This window comes from Mobula hypostoma, chromosome 17 (assembly GCF_963921235.1).
Source record: "Mobula hypostoma chromosome 17, sMobHyp1.1, whole genome shotgun sequence".
Lineage (NCBI taxonomy): Eukaryota > Metazoa > Chordata > Chondrichthyes > Myliobatiformes > Myliobatidae > Mobula > Mobula hypostoma.
In genome coordinates, this window is record NC_086113.1 from 59796401 (window position 1) to 59814165 (window position 17765).

General features: G+C 42.9%; 1 protein-coding gene across 3 annotated transcripts in view; it reads left to right on the forward strand.

The window, feature by feature from the left end:
- The first annotated feature begins 1158 nt into the window (after window positions 1–1158).
- Window positions 1159–17765, forward strand: part of LOC134358060 (phosphatase and actin regulator 1-like) — a 416919-nt gene continuing 400312 nt past the window's right edge. The window contains exons 1-2 of one of the 3 annotated variants that reach the window (XM_063069968.1): window positions 1169–1288; window positions 4187–4254. Coding sequence is in view for 1 of the 3 variants with exons in the window: in XM_063069967.1 (XP_062926037.1) it covers window positions 1177–1288 (112 nt within the window). In the remaining 2 variants the exon portion in view is untranslated. Of the gene's footprint in view, window positions 1289–1528; window positions 1539–4186; window positions 4255–17765 lie in introns of those variants that run through there. The other 2 variants (XM_063069967.1, XM_063069969.1) reach the window with 2 other exon arrangements.

Consider the following 17765-nt stretch of genomic DNA (forward strand, 5'->3'; position numbering starts at 1 on the left):
GACCAGGGGTTCCCAAAATTTCTTATGCCATGGACCCCTACAGTTAACTGATGGGGTCCATGGACCCAAGGTTGGGAACCCTTGCTCTAGACTAACCTTAACTTTCCATCTATTCACCTTACCACTTCTGCTTTTCACAATAGTTGCTTTTTTGCTATTTAACTAAGGGGAGGGATTATAATTCCACCCCTACACTGTCCTATCCTTTGGTTCTTTTCTCCCCTCCAGCCCTCCAGTACCCCCCCCCCCCCATTCTGTATCCTATCATTGGTATATCTCTTAACATTTCCAGTTCTGACAAACATTCACTGGTTTTCTTTTCACAAATGCTGCCTGACCTGCTGAATGTCCCAATCTCTGCTGTTTTTGTTGATCTGTTCACAATCTTGGTGTCATATTCCATTCCTTTTCGAGTTTCAGACCATATCTCTGGGGCACCTATTCATGTCTATGGCATCACAGAGTTTGATCATGCCTCCAAACTTCTGCAGTACCTTTAGACATTTTTGCATTTTTGGTGTCTTGCTTCCTATTAATAAATCGGGATCCTCTACAATGCTGCTGCTTCTGTCGTCACTTTCACTGACTGCCACATTGACCCACTTCCTCCGTGCCTGCTGACAAGTGTTTAAGTTCCTCCCCTTTCCATCTCTATAATCTCCCTACAACCCATCATTCTATTCTAGTCTGAGGGATATCCCCAAATCACACTATTTCTGGCGAGCGCGCTTTTGACTGACAAAACTTAATTAAAGTCCCTTTTCTCCCCCTTAAAATCCGCCTATGAGGATCTACACTAACCCCTCTCTTCTCCTAATATGTCATATTTTAATTGATGACGCCCTAGGGACGTTTTACAATATTAAAAGCGCTACACTGATGGAAATAGTAGTGGAATTCAGTGGCTGATAAATTGCTGTCTCTTTTATTTGCGTTGCGTGGGCGGGTCTTTCCGTGTTTGGTTGTATATGTGTGTGGACTCATTGTGCGGGAGACGCGGGAGGGATTTTCCTGTTCTGGGTTGCCTGCAACTTCTCGCGTCCGATGTCTTGCCATTGTGTGTCTGTGTGCGTGTGTTTGCTTGTGCATCCCTTTGCATTGAGTGCTGAGGGAGGGGGGTGGGGGGGGTTGGAGGGGCTGCAGTGGCGTTGAGTGCTGTCGCCGGTACCTCTATTAATGGCGGCCTCTCCAACAGAGCAAGCAGATCGCCGGCTCATCCGCAGAGTCAGGTCCAAGAGCGATACGCCCTACCTCGCCGAGGCTAGAATATCCCTCAACGTGGAAACAGGTACTGACCGAAACAATGCAGCAAGCCGAGCGACGTGCGTTAAATCCGCTGACGTTATAGTGAAGAGAAGGAATCGTCTTTGTGTGTGCTTTGGGTATAGAAGCTGTTTGAAGGAGGTACAATTTTCCCGCTGCCGCTATTTATTGTTAGATGAGATGTGTTTTTTTGACTTGAATTGCACCTTTTTATTTTTTCTGTGTGGACTTGTACCTAAAGGCGAGTGGTTAGTGGGCGCCAAGCGCTGATGGAGGTGAGGATCGCTTGTTTATTTCTTTGTCCCGCTCAAGATGTCATTGGGAGGCAGATGTGCCGAAGTTACCCGGAGCCGAGCCGCTGTGTGGCTGCGCTGCGGATGCACATCCGCCGCCAGCCTCGCCTGCATCAGCACCCGACCGCTGGGCATTAGCTGTCTGGACAAGACTGACCGCAGCAGCCTTCCTGCAGCTTGCTAGGCAAGGAGGATTGTTAACCTACCGTGACAATTTTATTATCACTGAGAAATCCAAATGGCTTCCCAAGTACATCTCCATAACTCGCGGTCAGTGTTTTTGTTTCTGGAATTGGAGGAGGTAGACTCGAACGTGAGCTGAAATTTGAGAGTTTACTGTCGTTTTAGAGTTTAGTTGCTTTGGTACCATGTCAGGTATACCTTAAGTATCTAATGTGCTACTCTGCAGTTATACTGGTAAATAAGGACATTACGGAGAAGTTAAGTAATCTGTGTCTATCTTCTTGGAAGGAGAAATAGAAAATTTGGAAATAGTGGGTGCGGGGGGAACAACAGCCCGGGAACGATTGAGGTACTGAAAGACACTAGAACTAGTTTTCGTTAGTTTAGCAGTTGAGACATTATGGGACTAAACTGCAGTAAATCCCCATCACCTGATGATCTGAAGCCTATAGTTATGAGCCTGGAAGATGACAACTATAATGGTACTATACAAGAAAGAGTGCCGGTTTTTGGAGAATGGGGTTCTACAGATCACATAAGCTGACATCAGGATAGAAGAAACCTTTGCAATTATTACAAAGGAAGATGTACATGGTACACCTCGTCTTACCAACACCAAATTTACCTATAACCTGTACTTATGGGCAAGTGTTCGGGAGATGGACAGGATGGATTTACTAGCTGCGGCGGGGCTGCAGGTATCTTCTACCACGTGGGAATTCAGTTTCCGGACACATTTTCCAACTGGGTTATGATTAGCTTCCAGGAATAGAACCTTGCTGGGAAGTCTCTACACTTCAAAAACAATAATAAGACTGGGTGGAGTCAACATGGATCTATGAAAAGGAAATCATGTCTGGAAAATTTCTTTCTGAAGTTACGTATAGCAGAATAGACCCTTGGTGATATATCAGAAGGCCTTTGATAAGGTTTCATGTGTGAATTGTGAACTTTGATGTGAGAGGTTACTGATAATATTAATTACTGGGATGGACTGAAGTCTGGTTCAATACCTGAATGCAGGGACTAGATTTTCAGGTTGAGAGACCATGACCGATGGGGTGCCACAGAGATGAGGGCTATGGCAGCCTCTGTTTTCTTGTTTGTATCACCAATTTGAGTAGGTAGGAAACAGTTTCAAGGTCCAATGTAATTAAACTGCACGGAAATAATCCGTGGGAAAACTTAAAATTATCTATGCGTGTTTTCTTTATTCTTGTTCAGTTGATATCTTATAAAACATTGCTTTTAAGCCCATAATGTTGCACACTGAATTATGGTTGCACAATATGTGCTTCAAATGGAAGTTTTGAATCATTGTTCTGTTGTATAGATTAGAGTGTTAACATTATAGGCTGTAGAAGTGGGTTTGGGAAGGTGGTGTATTCTTTTCCTTGTTTTATCTAATCATGGTTCATTGTTGATGGATTTGAGATGAAATGTTAACTTACTGCTGACTGGAAAATGCCCTGTGCAGAAGATTCTTCAGGTTTTTTTGGCTTTCTGCAGAAGTTAGCACCAGGACAAGAGAGAGATGATATTTGTACTTATGTAACTTGGGAAGGAACTAAAATTAAAGCCAGTATACTAGTGGGAATGCAAACCAGATGAAAAACATTTAAATGAGAAGACAATTGACAGAACTATTGGGCACATAGAAAAAGAACTTCATTTATTGTGACAGTGAAAGCATGGTTCAAAGAGAAGATAAATTTTACTTAATACATTTAGTGAATTGAATTCCTCTTTACCATTTTTGGTCAACCAATTCTTTAATGACTTTATCATCTGTAGTGGCCGGACTTGCTTACTTTTCCTTGGAACAGAGCTGACTTTGTAATTAAAGTTGCAGACTCTATAAATTCATCTCATTGCTGCAAAGATAATGATGTGCACACTTCAATTGTAACTGTAAGTGTGCGGGGGACTAATTACTGTTCCAAATGATTCACAGAATTGATATTTTGAAGACATTTTGAACATTCTAGCAGTTTTTCTTTGCATTCTCTTTTACAGATAACTATCTGTGAATATGAGTTGCTATTATGAGATGCATGTTATATTTGAAAGTACACTGTGAGGCAAATGATAAATACCTGCAATTTTATTGAATGAATTGCCATCATCCATTTTCATCCACTTATTTGCATCCATATCATATCTTAATGGAAATTTTATTATGCAATAAATACAAATTACGGTGGTCTATTTTTAAACAACTATCTAAACAAAATATGTTTCTATGGTGCAAGTGTGATTTTTACTTAAAAGCAACCATTACTTGAATTTATAAAAGAAAACTTGTTACAGGAAGTTTTATCTCATTTATACAGCTTGCTGTGGAGTGTGGATTTTGCACAATTTTTGTTTAGAAATATTTCAAGTAGGTGCTTAAAATGAAGAAAGTACAAATTACCTTTTTATTCTTTGTTCAAACCTCATAACAGTGAAGAAAAACAAAAAAAAGGACGCAGGGCAGGATCGGAGGAAGCATTTAAAGAGGTTGCAAATCCAGGTGAACACTTTTAATTTATCTCTTGAGTTACCTTTAACTTTAGTCATCTTTAAAAGTCTCCTGTCCATCCTGCCCTCCTTCCTATTTTACATCACTCCAATTTTAGTGAATTGTTTTAAGCAGATTTGTTTGTATTTCCTCTCAACTGGTCAGAACCAGCGCAATATTTTCATGGAATTATCTATTTATTATTTATCTCAGTACAGTATATCACATTGCCAAGTGAGCGCAGAATGTCTGTACTATGTACGAACAGATTTTTTTCAACCCTTTTCTCTGTTACTGAAGTTTAAATATGCAACTTAGTAGTTCAGCTGGTATTCCTTAAACACATAACTTTTTACTGAGGTTTAATTTTAGAGCTGCAAATATCAATATTTACAGAAAAGATGTAAATAAAGTGGAAAGATTACAGAGAAAATTTACAAGAGGACCTGAGTTATAAGGAAAGATTTAGTAGGTTAAGACTTGATTCCTTGGAATGTAGAAGATTGAGGGGTGATTTGCTAGAGGTATAAAAAATTATGAGGGTATAGATAGAATAAATACAAGCAGACTTTTTCGACTGAGGTTGAATGGAACTACAAGTAGAGGTCATGGGTTAAGGGTGAAAGATGAAACTTCAAAGGAACATGAGAAACTTTGCTCAGGGTCGTGAGCATGTGGAAGGAGCTGCAAGCACAAGTGGTAGATACGAGCTCGATTTCAACACTTAAGGGAAGTTTCGATAGTTACTTGGTAGGGAAATGGAGTGCTATGGTCCCAGTGCAGGTCGATGGGAGCAGGCATTTTAAATGGTTCAGCATGGACTAGATGGGCCAATGGGCCTTTTTCTGTGCTGTACTTTTCTATGATTCTATGACTCTTACTGCTGTTACAAATCATTTAACCAAATCTGCTTTTAAGGCTAATTAATAAACTGTTATCTGGTATATACAAATGTTTCTGAGATACTCTGGGAGAATGTAGGTTCTTGAGAGCAATTGGCTAGATTGAACCCTCTGGACTCGGCACAAGTGCATTTACTTCAGTTTGACTGACATTCCATGTGCCTCTTAGCCGCAGAACCTGCCATTGCAGGTGCATGACCATTCCTGATTTGCTATCTGTATTGTAGTTCTTAGTTGTTAACTTGGCTGAGGCCACAGTTAGTTGTCGATGACATGGATTACTAGTCTACTAGACAAGTGAGCACATTAGAAATAGATCAGTAGTAGGCATTTTGTTTGCTGCTTCATCCATTACGATTATGCCTGTTTCACACTGACTCCATCTCCTCCAATTCCTTTTATACCTAAAAGCACTTTGGCTCATGTCCTGTAAATTGTCAGTCATTGGCCAATTAAATGGAGGACTACAATGTTCCATCACTTGCTGGTTGATGAAAATGCATCTACACCCTGAATGGCTGACATCTTATCTTAAACCATAAGATATTGAAGCAGAAGTAGGGCATTCAGCCCATCGAGTCTGCTCCACCATTCCATCATGGCTGATTTATTATCCTTCTCAACTCCATTTTCCTGCTTTCTCCCGGTAACATGTGATGCCCTGATTCATCAAGAGCTTAAATAGACCCACTGACTTGACCTGTACAGCTAAATCTGGCGATGAATTACATAGATTTACCACCATTTTGGCTAAAGAAATTCTTTCTTATCTCTGTTCTAAATAGATGTTCCTCAATTCTGAGGTGGTGTGCTCTGGTCCTAGACTTCCCCAGGATAGGAAATATCCTCTCCACATCCACTCTATCTCGGCTTTTCAGTATTCGATAGGTTTCAATGAGATCCCCTTCATTCTTCTAAACTCCAGTGAGTACAGGCCCAGAGCCATCAAATTGGCTTGGATAAGTTGCATAACTCACCGGGACCAGACAAGATGTACCCCAGGCTATTGTGGGAGGTGAGGGAGGAGATTGCTGAGCCTCTGCCGATGATCTTTGCATCCTCAATGGGGATGGGAAAGATCAACCTTCCGGAAGATTGGAGGGTTGCAAATGTTGTTCCCTTATTCAAGAAAGGGAGTAGAGATAGCTCAGGAAATTATAGACCAGTGAGTCTTACTTCAGTGGTTGGTAAGTTGATGGAGAAGATCCTGAGAGGCAGGATTTATGAACATTTGGAGTGGCATAATATGATTAGGAATAGTCAACATGGCTTTGTCAAAGGCAGGTTGTACCTTACGAGCCTGTTTGAATTTTTTGAGGATGTGACTAAACACATATGATGAAGGCAGAGCAGTAAATGTAGTGTATATGGATTTCAGCAAGGTGTTTGATAAGATACCCCATGCAAGGCTTATTGAGAAAGTAAGGAGGCATGGGATCCAAGGGGACATTGCTTTGTGGATCCAGAATTGGCTTGTCCACAGAAGGCAAAGAGTGGTTGTAGACTGGTCATATTCTGCATGGAGGTTGGTGACCAGTGGTGTGCCTCAGGGATCTGTTCTGGGACCCCTAGTCTTCGTGATTTTATAAATGACCTGGATGAGGAAGTGGAGGGATAGTAAATTTGCTGATGACACAAAGGTCGGGGTGTTGTGGATAGTGTGGAGGGCTTCAGAGATTACAGCGGGACATTAATAAGATGCAAAACTGGTCTGAGAAGTGGCAGGTGGAGTTCAACCCAGATAAGTGTGAGGTGGTTCATTTCAGTAGGTCAAATATGATGGCAGTATATAGTATTAATGGTAAGACTCTTTGCAGTGTGGAGGATCAGAGGGATCTTGGGGTCGGAATCCATAGGACACTCAAAGCTGCTGCATAAGTTAACTCTGTGGTTAAGAAGGTATATGGTGCATTGGCCTTCATCAACCGTAGGATTGAGTTTCGGAGCCAAGAGGTAATGTCGCAGCTGTATAGGACCATGGTCAGACCCCACTTGGAGTACTGTGTTCAGTTCTGGTTGCCTCACTACAGGAAGGATATGGAAGCCATAGAAATGGTTCAGAAGAGATTACAGGATGTTGCCTGGATTGGAGAGCATGCCTTATGAGAATAAGTTGAGTGAACTCGGCCTTTTCTCCTTGGAGCGACGGAGGATGAGAGGTGACCTGATGGAGATGAATAAGATGATGAGAGGCATTGATTGTGTAGATAGTCAGAGTCTTTTTCCCAGGGCTGAAATGGCTAGCACGAGAGGGCACAGTTTTAATGTGCTTGGAAGTAGGTACAGAGGATATGTTAGGGGTAAGTTTTTTTGCACAGAGAGTGGTGAGTGCGTGGAATGGGCTACTGGCGGTGGTGGTGGAAGCGGAAATGATAGGGTCTTTTAAGAGACTCTTGGATGGGTGCATGGAGCTTAGAAAAATAGACGGCTATGGGTAAGCCTAGGTAATTCTAAGGTAAGGACATGTTTGGCACAGCTTTGTGGGCAGAAGGGTCTGTATTGTGCTGTAGGTTTTCTAAGTTCTATGTTTCTATGTAAACTAGTCAATAATAAAAAGAGTGTACCAAAAGGGTTTTTCAGATATATGAAGAGTAAAAGAGAGACAAAAGTGGATTTTGGACCACTGGATAATAACACTGGAGAGGCAGTAATGGGGGACAAATAAATGGCGGGCAAACTGAATAACTATTTTGCTTCAGTCTTCAATGTGGAAGACACTAGGAATATGCCAGAAAAGCGAGTGTGAGAGGGGGGCAGAAGTGAGTGTAGTTGCTATTACTCAGGAGAAGGTGTCTGGGAAGCTGAAAAGTGTGAAGGTAGATAAGTCACTTGGATCAGATAGACGACACCCCAGGGTTCTGAAGGAGGTATAAATAGAGACTGTGGAGGCATTAGTAGTGATTTTTCAAGAATCACTGGATACTGGAATGGTTTCCAATGATTGGAAAATTTCAAATGTCATTCCACTGTTTAAGGAGGAAAGAAGGCAGAAGAAAGAACATTATAGGCCTGACTTCAGTGGTTGGAAAGATGTTAAAGTCAGTTGTTAAGGATAAGGTTTCAGGGTACTTGGAGGCACATGATAAAATAGACCAAAGTCAACATGGATTTTTAAAGGGGAAATCTTGCCTGACAAATCAGTTGGAATTCATTGAGGAATTAACAGGCAGGATAGACAAAGGTGAGTCAGTGGATGTTGGTTATTTGGATTTTCAGAAGCCCTTTGACAAGGTGCCACACATCAGGCTGCTTAATAAGATAAGAGCCTATGGTATTACAGGAAATGTACCAGCATGAATAGAAGATTGGCTATCTGGCTGGAGGCAATGAGTGGGAATTAAAGGGCTTTTTTTGCTTGGCTGCTGGTGACTGTGGTGTGTGTTGGAGGAGTCTGTGTTGGGACCACTTCTTTTTACATTAGATGTCAATGATTTGGATGTGCTTTGCAGCCAGGTTTGTGAACAATATGAAGAAGTGGAGAAGCAGGTTGCATTGAGAAACGTTACAGAGAGATTTGGTGAACGGGCAAAGAAGTTGCAGATGAAATATGTTGTAGGGAAGTGTATGGTCATGCACTTTGGCAGAAGGAATAAAGGTGTGGACCATTTTGTAAATGGGGAGAAATTTCAAAAATCAGAGCTACAAAGGGACTTGGGAGTCCTCACACAGGATTCCTTAAAGGTTAACTTGCAAATTGAGTCAGTGGTAAGGAAGCCAAATGCAATGTTAGTATTCATTTCGAGAGGACTAGAACACAAAAGTAAGATGTAATGCTGAAGTTTATAAGGCATTGATTAGAATGCACGTGTAGTATTATGAGTATTTTTGAGCCCCTTATCTAAGAAAGATGTGTTGGACATTGGATAAGATCCAGAGGAGGTTCACGAGAATGATCCTTGAAATGAAAGCATTAACATACGAGGAGCATTTAGAAACATAGAAACACAGAAAACCTACAGCTGTGCCGAACATGTCCTTACCTTAGAAATTACTTAGGATTACCCACAGCTCTCTATTTTTCTCAGGATCTTCTCCACCAACTTACCAACCACTGAAGTAAGACTCACTGGTCTATAATTTCTTGGGCTATCCCTACTCCCTTTCTTGAATAAGGGAACAACATCTGCAACCCTCCAATCCTCTGGAACCTCTCCTGTCCTCATTGATGATGCAAAGATCAATTTACATCGGTGGTGCGCAAGTGGAACAGGTCAAAAGCGTTAAGTTCCTCGGGGTCAATATCACAAATGACCTGACTTGGTCCAACCAAGCAGAGTCCACTGCCAAGAAGGCCCACCAGCACCTTTAGTTTCTGAAAAAACTAAAGTAATTTGGCCTGCCCCCTAAAACCCTCACTAATTTTTATAGATGCACCATAGAAAGCATTCTTCTGGGATGCATCACAACCTGGTATGGAAGTTGTCCTGTCCAAGACCAGAAGAAGTTGCAGAAGATCGTGAACGCGTTGCAGCACATCACACAAACCAATCTTCTGTCCTTGGACTCATTTTACACCGCACGCTGTCGGAGCAGTGCTGCCAGGATAAACAAGGACACAACTCACCCAGCCAACACACTTTTCGTCCCTCTTCCCTCTGGGAGAAGGCTCAGGAGCTTGAAGACTCGTACAGCCAGATTTGGGAACAGCTTCTTTCCAACTGATAAGATTACTGAACAGATCCTGACCCGGATCTGGGCCGTACCCTCCAGATATCCGGACCTGCCTCTCGGTTTTTTCACACTATCTTACTTTCCATTTTTTATATTTTCTATTTATGATTTATAATTTAAATTTTTAATATTTACTATCGATTTGTATTCCAGGGAGCGGGAAGCACAGAATCAAATATCGCTATGAAGATTGTACGTTCTAGTAGCAATTGTTTGGCGACAATAAAGTATAAAGTATAAGATCATCGTCAGAGGTTCAGCAATCTCCTCCCTCGCCTCCCACAGTAGTCTGGGGTACATCCTGTCCGGTCCCGATGACTTATCCAACTTGATGCTTTCCAAAAGCTCCAGCACATCCTCTTACTTAATATCTGCATGCTCAAGCTTTTTAGTCTGCTGCAAGTCATCTCTACAATTGGCAAGATCCTTTTCCGTAGTGAATACTGAAGCATAAGTATTCACTAAGTACCCCTGCCATCTCCTCCGGTTCCATACACACTGTCATACTTTGATTGGTCCTATTCTCTCACGTCTTCTTGCTCTTCGCATGCTTGTAGAATGCCTTGGAGTTTTCCTTTATCCTGTCTGCCAAGGCCTTCTTATGGTTCCTTCTGGCTCTCCCAATTTCATTCTTAAGCTCCTTCCTGCTAGCATTATAATCTTCTAGATCTCTATCATTACCTAGTTTTTAGAACCTTTCATAAGCTCTTCTTTTCTACTTGACTAGATTTTCAACAGCCGTTGTACACCACGGTTCTTGTCTCATTGGAACATACCTACACAGAACCCCACTCAAATATCCCCTGAACATTTGCCACATGTATTCCATACATTTCCCTGAGAACATCTGTTTCCAATTTATACTCCCAAGTTCCTGCCTGATAGCCTCATATTTCCCCTTACTCCAGTTAAACGTTTCCCTAAATTGTCTGTTCCTATCCCTCTCCAATGCTATGGTAAAGGAGATTGAATTGTGATCACTATCTCCAAAATGCTCTCCCACTGAGAGACCTGACACCTGACCAGGTTCATTTCCCAATACCCGATCAAGTACAGCCTCTCCTCTTGTAGGCTTTTCTACATATTGTGTTAAGAAACCTTCCTGAACACGCCTAACAAACTCCACCCCATCTAAACTCCTCACTCTAGGGAGATGCCAATCAATAATTTGTGAAATTTAAATCTCCCACCACATCAACCCTGTTATTATTACTCCTTTCCAGAATCTGTCTCCCTATCTGCTCCTCGATATCCCTGTTACTATTGGGTGGCCTATAAAAAACACCCAGAGGAGTTATTGACCCCTTCCTATTCCCAACTTCCACCCACAGACACTCCGTAGACAACCCCTCCATGACTTCCTCCTTTTCTGCAGCTGTGACACTATCTCTGATCAACAGTGCCACACCCCCACTTCTTTTGCCTCCTTCCCTGTCCTTTCTGAAACATCTAAAGCCTGCCCCTGCACCATCCAAGTCTCTGTAATGATCACAACATCGTAGCTCCAAGTGCTGATCCATGCTCTAAGCTCATCCGCTTTATTCATAATACTCCTCGCATTAAAATAGACACATCTGAAACCATCGGTCTGATGCGTCCCCTCCCTATCGCCTGCCTATACTCCCTTATGCACTGTCTCCAAGCCTTCTCTTTTTGTAAGCCAGCCTCCCTTTGCTCTGTCACTTCAGTTTGGTTCCCACCCCGCAGGAATTCTCATTTAAACTCTCCCCAACAGCCTTTGCAAACCTCCCCGCCAGGATATTGGTCCCCCTCAGATTCAAGTGCAACCCATCCTTTTTGTACAGGTCACACCTGCCCCTGAAGAGGTCCCAATGATCCAGAAATCTGAATCCCTGCCCCTGCTCCAATCCATCAGCCGCATATTTATCCTCCATCTGGTTCTGTTCTTATACTGAATACTATAATCCCGAGATTACTACCTTTGAGATCCTGCTTCTCAACCTCCTTCCTAACTCCCTCCTTATTTCATCTTTTCTGTCTTTATTTCTCTTTTAGTTCTCTTCTCTCTTCTGTGGTTTTTAGAAGTTTCCCAATCCTCTAGCTTCTCACTAATTTTTGCTATATTATATGCCCTCTCTTTAGCTTTTTTGCTGTTTTTTTGCTTCCCTTGTCAACCACGGTTGCCTTATCCTCCCTTTAGAATCCTTCTTCATCTTTTGGATATATCTTTCCTGCACCTTCTGAATTTCTCCCAGAAACACTAGCCTGCTATCATCCCTGCTAGTGTCCCCTTCCAATCAACTTTGGCCAGCTCCTCTCTCAGGCCTCTGTAATTCCCTTAAGGATTTGGTTTCATGTTTTTACCAACAGAGGCACACCACCCCCTCTGCCTACCTGCCTGTCCTTTCAATACAATGCGCATTCTTGAATGTTAAGCTCCCACTATGATCTTCTTTATGCCACGACTCAGAATTACCCACCACATCATACCTGTCAATCTCTAACTGCACTACAAATCACCTTATTCTTTATACTGTGTTCATTTAAATATAACATCTTCAGTCCTGTATTCATCATCCTTTTTGTTTTTGGCCCCCTGTTACATTTTAACTCATCCCACTGACTGCATTTTTGCTCTATCATCTGCTGTCCTTCCTCACAATTTCACTACCCACTGCTTCTAGCTGTAGACCGAAAGCAACCTCCTTAGCTCTATCATTCCGGTTCCCATCCCCTTGCTAAATTAGTTTAAACCCTCCCCAACAGCACTAGCAAACCTGCCCACAAGGATATTGGCTCCCCCTCAGGTTCAAGTGTAACCCACCCTTTTTGTACAGGTCATACCTTCCCCAGTAAAGATCCCAATCCAGAAGTCTGAAATGGTGCCTCCTGCATAAATTCTTCAGCCACACATTCAGTTGCCAGAATCATCCTATGGCACAGGCAACAATCCAGAGATTACTACCCTGGAGGTCCTGTTTTTTGGCTTTCTGCCTAACTCCCTATATCTCTCTTCAGGACCTCCTCCCTTTTTCTACCTATGTCGTTGGTACCAATATGTACGATGACTTCCAGTGCTGCACTCTCCACTTTTAGAATGCTGTGGACCCAATCTGAGGCATCCCTGACCCTGGCACCTGGGAGGCAACATACCATCTGGATATCTCTTTTATGACCACAGAATTGTAAATGCGAAAGTATGATGATTAAAGAAGAGGAAGTACTGGCGCTTTTAAGGAATATATAAGTGGATAAGTCTCCGGGTCCGGACAGGATATTCCCTAGGACCTCGAGGGAAGTTAGTGTGGAAATAGCAGGGGCTCTGACAGAAATATTTCAAATGTCATTAGAAATGGGGATGGTGCTGGAGGATTGGTGTATTGCTCATGTGGTTCCATTGTTTAAAAAGGGTTCTAAGAGTAAACCTGGCAATTATCGGCCTCTGAGTTTGATGTCAGTGGTGGGTAAATTGATGGAAAGTATCCTTAGAGATGGTATATATAATTATCTGGATAGACAGGGTCTGATTAGGAACAGTCAACATGGATTTGTGCGTGGAAGGTCATGTTTGAGAAATCTTATTGAATTTTTTGAAGAGGTTACTAGGAAAGTTGACGAGGGTAAAGTGGTGGATGTTGTCTATATGGACTTCAGTAAGGCCTTTGACAAGGTTCCATATGGAAGATTAGTTAGGAAGGTTCAATCATTAGGCATTAATATCAAAGTAGTAAAATGGATTCAGCAGTGGCTGGGTGGTAGACGCCAGAGAGTAGTGGTGGATAACTGTGTGTCAGATTGGAGGCCGGTGTCTAGGGGTGTGCCTCCGGGATCTGTACTGGGTCCAATGTTGTTTGTCATATATATTAATGATCTGGATGATGGGGTTGTAAAGTGGATTAGTAAGTATGCAGATGATACTAAGATAGGTGGCGTTGTGGATAATGAAGTAGGTTTTCAAAGCTTGCAGAGAGATTTAGGCCTGTTAGAAGAGTGGGCTGAAAGATGGCAGATGGAGCTTAATGCTGATAAATGTGAGGTGTTACATTTTGGTAGGACTAATCAAAATAGGACATATGTGGTAAATGGTCGGGCATTGAAGAATGCAGTAGAACGGAGGGATCTAGGTATAATGGTGCGTAGTTCCCTGAAGGCGGAATCTCATGTAGATAGGGTGGTGAAGAAAGCTTTTGGTATGCTGGCCTTTATAAATCAGAGCATTGAGTATAGGAGTTGGGATGAAATGTAAGGCATTGGTGAGGCCAAATTTGGAGTATTGTGTACAGTTCTGGTCACCGAATTATAGGAAAAATGTCAATAAAATTGAGAGAGTACAGAGGAAATTTACTAAAATGTTGCCTGGGTTTCATCTCCTAACTTACAGAGAAAGGTTGAACAAGTTAGGTCTTCATTCTTTGGAGCGTAGAAGGTTGAGGTGGGACTTGATAGAGGTATTTAAAATTATGAGGAGGATAGATAGAGTTGATGTGGATAGGCTTTTTCCATTGAGATTGGGGGAGATTCAAACAAGAGGACATGAGTTGAGAGCTAAAAGGCAAAAGTTTAGGGGTAACATGAGGGGGAACTTCTTTACTCAGAGAGTGGTAGCTGTGTGGAATGAGCTTCCAGCAGAAGTGGTTGAGGCAGGTTCGATGTTGTCATTTAAAGTTAAATTGGATAGATATATGGACAGGAAAGGAATGGAGGGTTATAGGCTGAGTGCAGGTCGGTGGGACTAGGTGAGAGTAAGAGCTCGGCATGGACTAGAAGGGCCGAGATGGCCTGTTTTCGTGCTGTAATTGTTATATGCTTATATGGTTAATCAGTTTTCTGCTCCTCTAATTATGGAATCCCCTGTCACTACTGTACTCCTCCTCTTCCCCCATTCTCTTCTGAGCCACAGAGCCAGAATCAATGTAAGAGACTTGGTTGTTGCACTTTCACCTGGTAGGTTAAACCCCAACCCCAACAGTATCCAAATTAGTGTACTTATTGGGGGGAATGGACATGGGGTACACTGCACTGGCTGTCTCTTCCTGTTCCCTCACTGACAGTCACTCAGCTACCTGCCTCCTGATACTTAGGGGTAATTACCTCCCTGTAGCTCTTATCTATCACCTTCTCCTCATTTTGCCCTACAAGCTGAAGGTCATCGGGGTTTCTTAACAGGGTCTCTAAGGAGCTGCAGCTGGATGCATTTCATGCAGGTGTAGTTATCAGGGAGAGCAGAGACCTCAGAAGATGAAACATGCAGCAGTGTGTGAACACCCGTAGGGCATGGTCTTATGTAGCAAGTAGCAGTTGTATCATATCGATACCAGGCTTTGTTATCTTTAATTGGGGACATCTAGATTTGTTCCAACACTGTTTAGTAGAATTTGCACTGAGGTCACCACAGACCAGAAACTTAACTGGAACAGCAAGGGCAAGTCAAAGGCTGCTTTGGCCAGTTACCACAAACATCCACCATCTCTACGTTTAACACACCTTGACCCTGGAATCCTGTGCTTCCTCTGATACACCATCCCCAACACACTCTGAGCCCTAGATCCCACACTTGAAATCTAGTTCACTGGAAAATCTATTATTTTACTGTTCAGCATCATTAAATTCAAAGGATGTTGGAGGTTCAGTAGGAAAATCTGCAGATCTGACACCAAGGTCCTGAGTGTGCAGCGTTATCACAGCTTTACTCAACAGCAGATTTCCTTCACATTGATAAAGGGTTTTAAAACAAGAATCTCAAAATTTGAATGCAAACTTTGCTGATAGGGTGAGCTTTGAACTTGGGTTTCTAAATCAATTGTCTTTAGCTCCGAGGTTCTGTTCCAGCTACCAATATACTGATCTGAGGCCTCGGGCAGTCAGCGGTGACCATGGATATTGTGTCCTAGCTGTCTAGATATGCAAGCCTGGGTGGTACAACGTGGACAGCAAGTTGTTGCCCATGTAGCAAGCTCCCCCTCTCCACACATCTGATGAACCCAAAGAAACAGCAGAGACCAATACAGTTTGGTACCAGCAGTGTCACAGAAGTTACCAGTCAGCATTGAACTCAATGCAGGACTACCTTAGGGACTCCATCTCTAGATTTTTCCCTCAGGTTTCACTCCGGAAGCCTATCCCATGAGTGGGTGTTGCCGCAAGGCGGCGGAGATTTGTGATCAGAGTTTTCCTTCTAGGTGAGCTGCCAGCCATGGTTGATGAGCCCCATCTGCCCGGAGCGACTGGTTTTAAGGCGCCAGTATTCCACCATTGCCCCTTCTCCTGTCAGTAGTCAGGTTTCCCCGGGCTTGGTAGCTAAGCCACACGTGAAAGACAGGAGCTGCACTTGCTTGTCAGAGGCTATTTGACCCACACACCATTGGGAGCATTTAATAGGTAGTGGGAGCTTGTTCCCATTACCACCCTTGGTTATAACAGCCTTAAGGAACCAGTTATATACCACACCAATAGACTGCCACATCGCTATACTGTACCACCTGAATTGATGCAGGTCAGGTGACCACAATGTGGGGATCAGCAGCAAATTGATAACCATGTCGCAAATAACCAAAAACTATAAATGAATTGGAGAAGGCGTTCTTTTTCTACAACCACTGGAAGTTGTCTTCTGTGACATCCTACTCAGCTGGTAACTTGACTTCAAATCATTATATAATCTCTTCGGTTTAAACAAAAGCAGGCAGAATTCTTTTTGATTTTGTATTTCATTGTTTCGGCAAACACTCAGTTCAAGCTACTTTGTGCCTTCTTTCTATCGTGTCTTTAAAGTTAAATCACAGCTGAGGTTTTGTGAAACTCTCTGATCTGGTTTCTCATGGGACCTCTCAATACATCAGGCCTCTGTTAGAGCAATAACCGCACTGCAAACCAACCTGGATCATTGGAGCATTGCTGATCAATAAGCCTGCAGTTATACTACATTTCTGTTCTGAGGCCAGCCGCTATGAAGTGCAGTGCATAGCTGGCATGGGAGTTCTTATTACAGGCCGTTGGTGAGAGGACGTTTGCAGACCCTGTTACATAGTGGCACATCTACCTCACTGATCCTGCACTCCTGACCTCCGGTGTCGTCTGTTCTCCCTGTGATCATGTGGTTTTCCTTAGGTGCTCTGATTTCCTCCTTCATCCCATTGATGTCCAGGTTTGAGTGTTGCAGAATATTAAGGTGAATTAAATCTCCCAAGCTTTACTTACAGCTTGTGGAACACTGAAAACTTCTGCATGATTTGTAGAAACTGTCACCGGCCAGTAATTGTCAGTACTGAAGAGATTCAGGATTCAGATTTATTTATCACAGGTACATCAAAACATAGAGTGAAATGTGTCATTTGTGTTAACAACCAACGCACCTGAGGACGTGAAGGGGCAGCCCGCAAGTGTCGGTACACATTCCAGTGGCAGCATAACATGCCCACAATGCTCAGCAGGGCAACAACAAAATAAGACTCATTCCTCCCTCACACTCACCCACCCACACACATACACAGTCCTCCAACACCAGCGCATGTGTCCTCACCCCGCAGCATCCAGCAGACTCAAACTTACAGACATTGGGCCTCCTACTTCTCCAGTGGATTTGTAGATATTCGCAGATTTAGGGCTCTGGACGGCAGGCCTTGACTTCTGGACTTCTTGGGATGATCCTCAGCTTTGATGACTAGGCTGCAAACTCTGGAAATCAAAAGCAACAAAAAAAAATATTGGTTTTATATCCTGATGGTGGGACCCCAAACACTAGGCCTTGAATGCTGGTCTCACTGATTCACATGCCCAGGGGGTTACTGGACCTCTTTCCTCCTTCCTGCATGATATTCCTTCTCCGGAACCTGCCAATAACTCGTTAACATGGTCTCTAAGGAGCTGCAGCTTGATACATTTCATGCAGGTGTAGTTATCAGGGAGACTAGAGCACCTCAGAAGATGAATCATGTGAACACCATTAGGGCATGGTCTGATGTAGCAAGTAGCATTTGTATCATATCAATA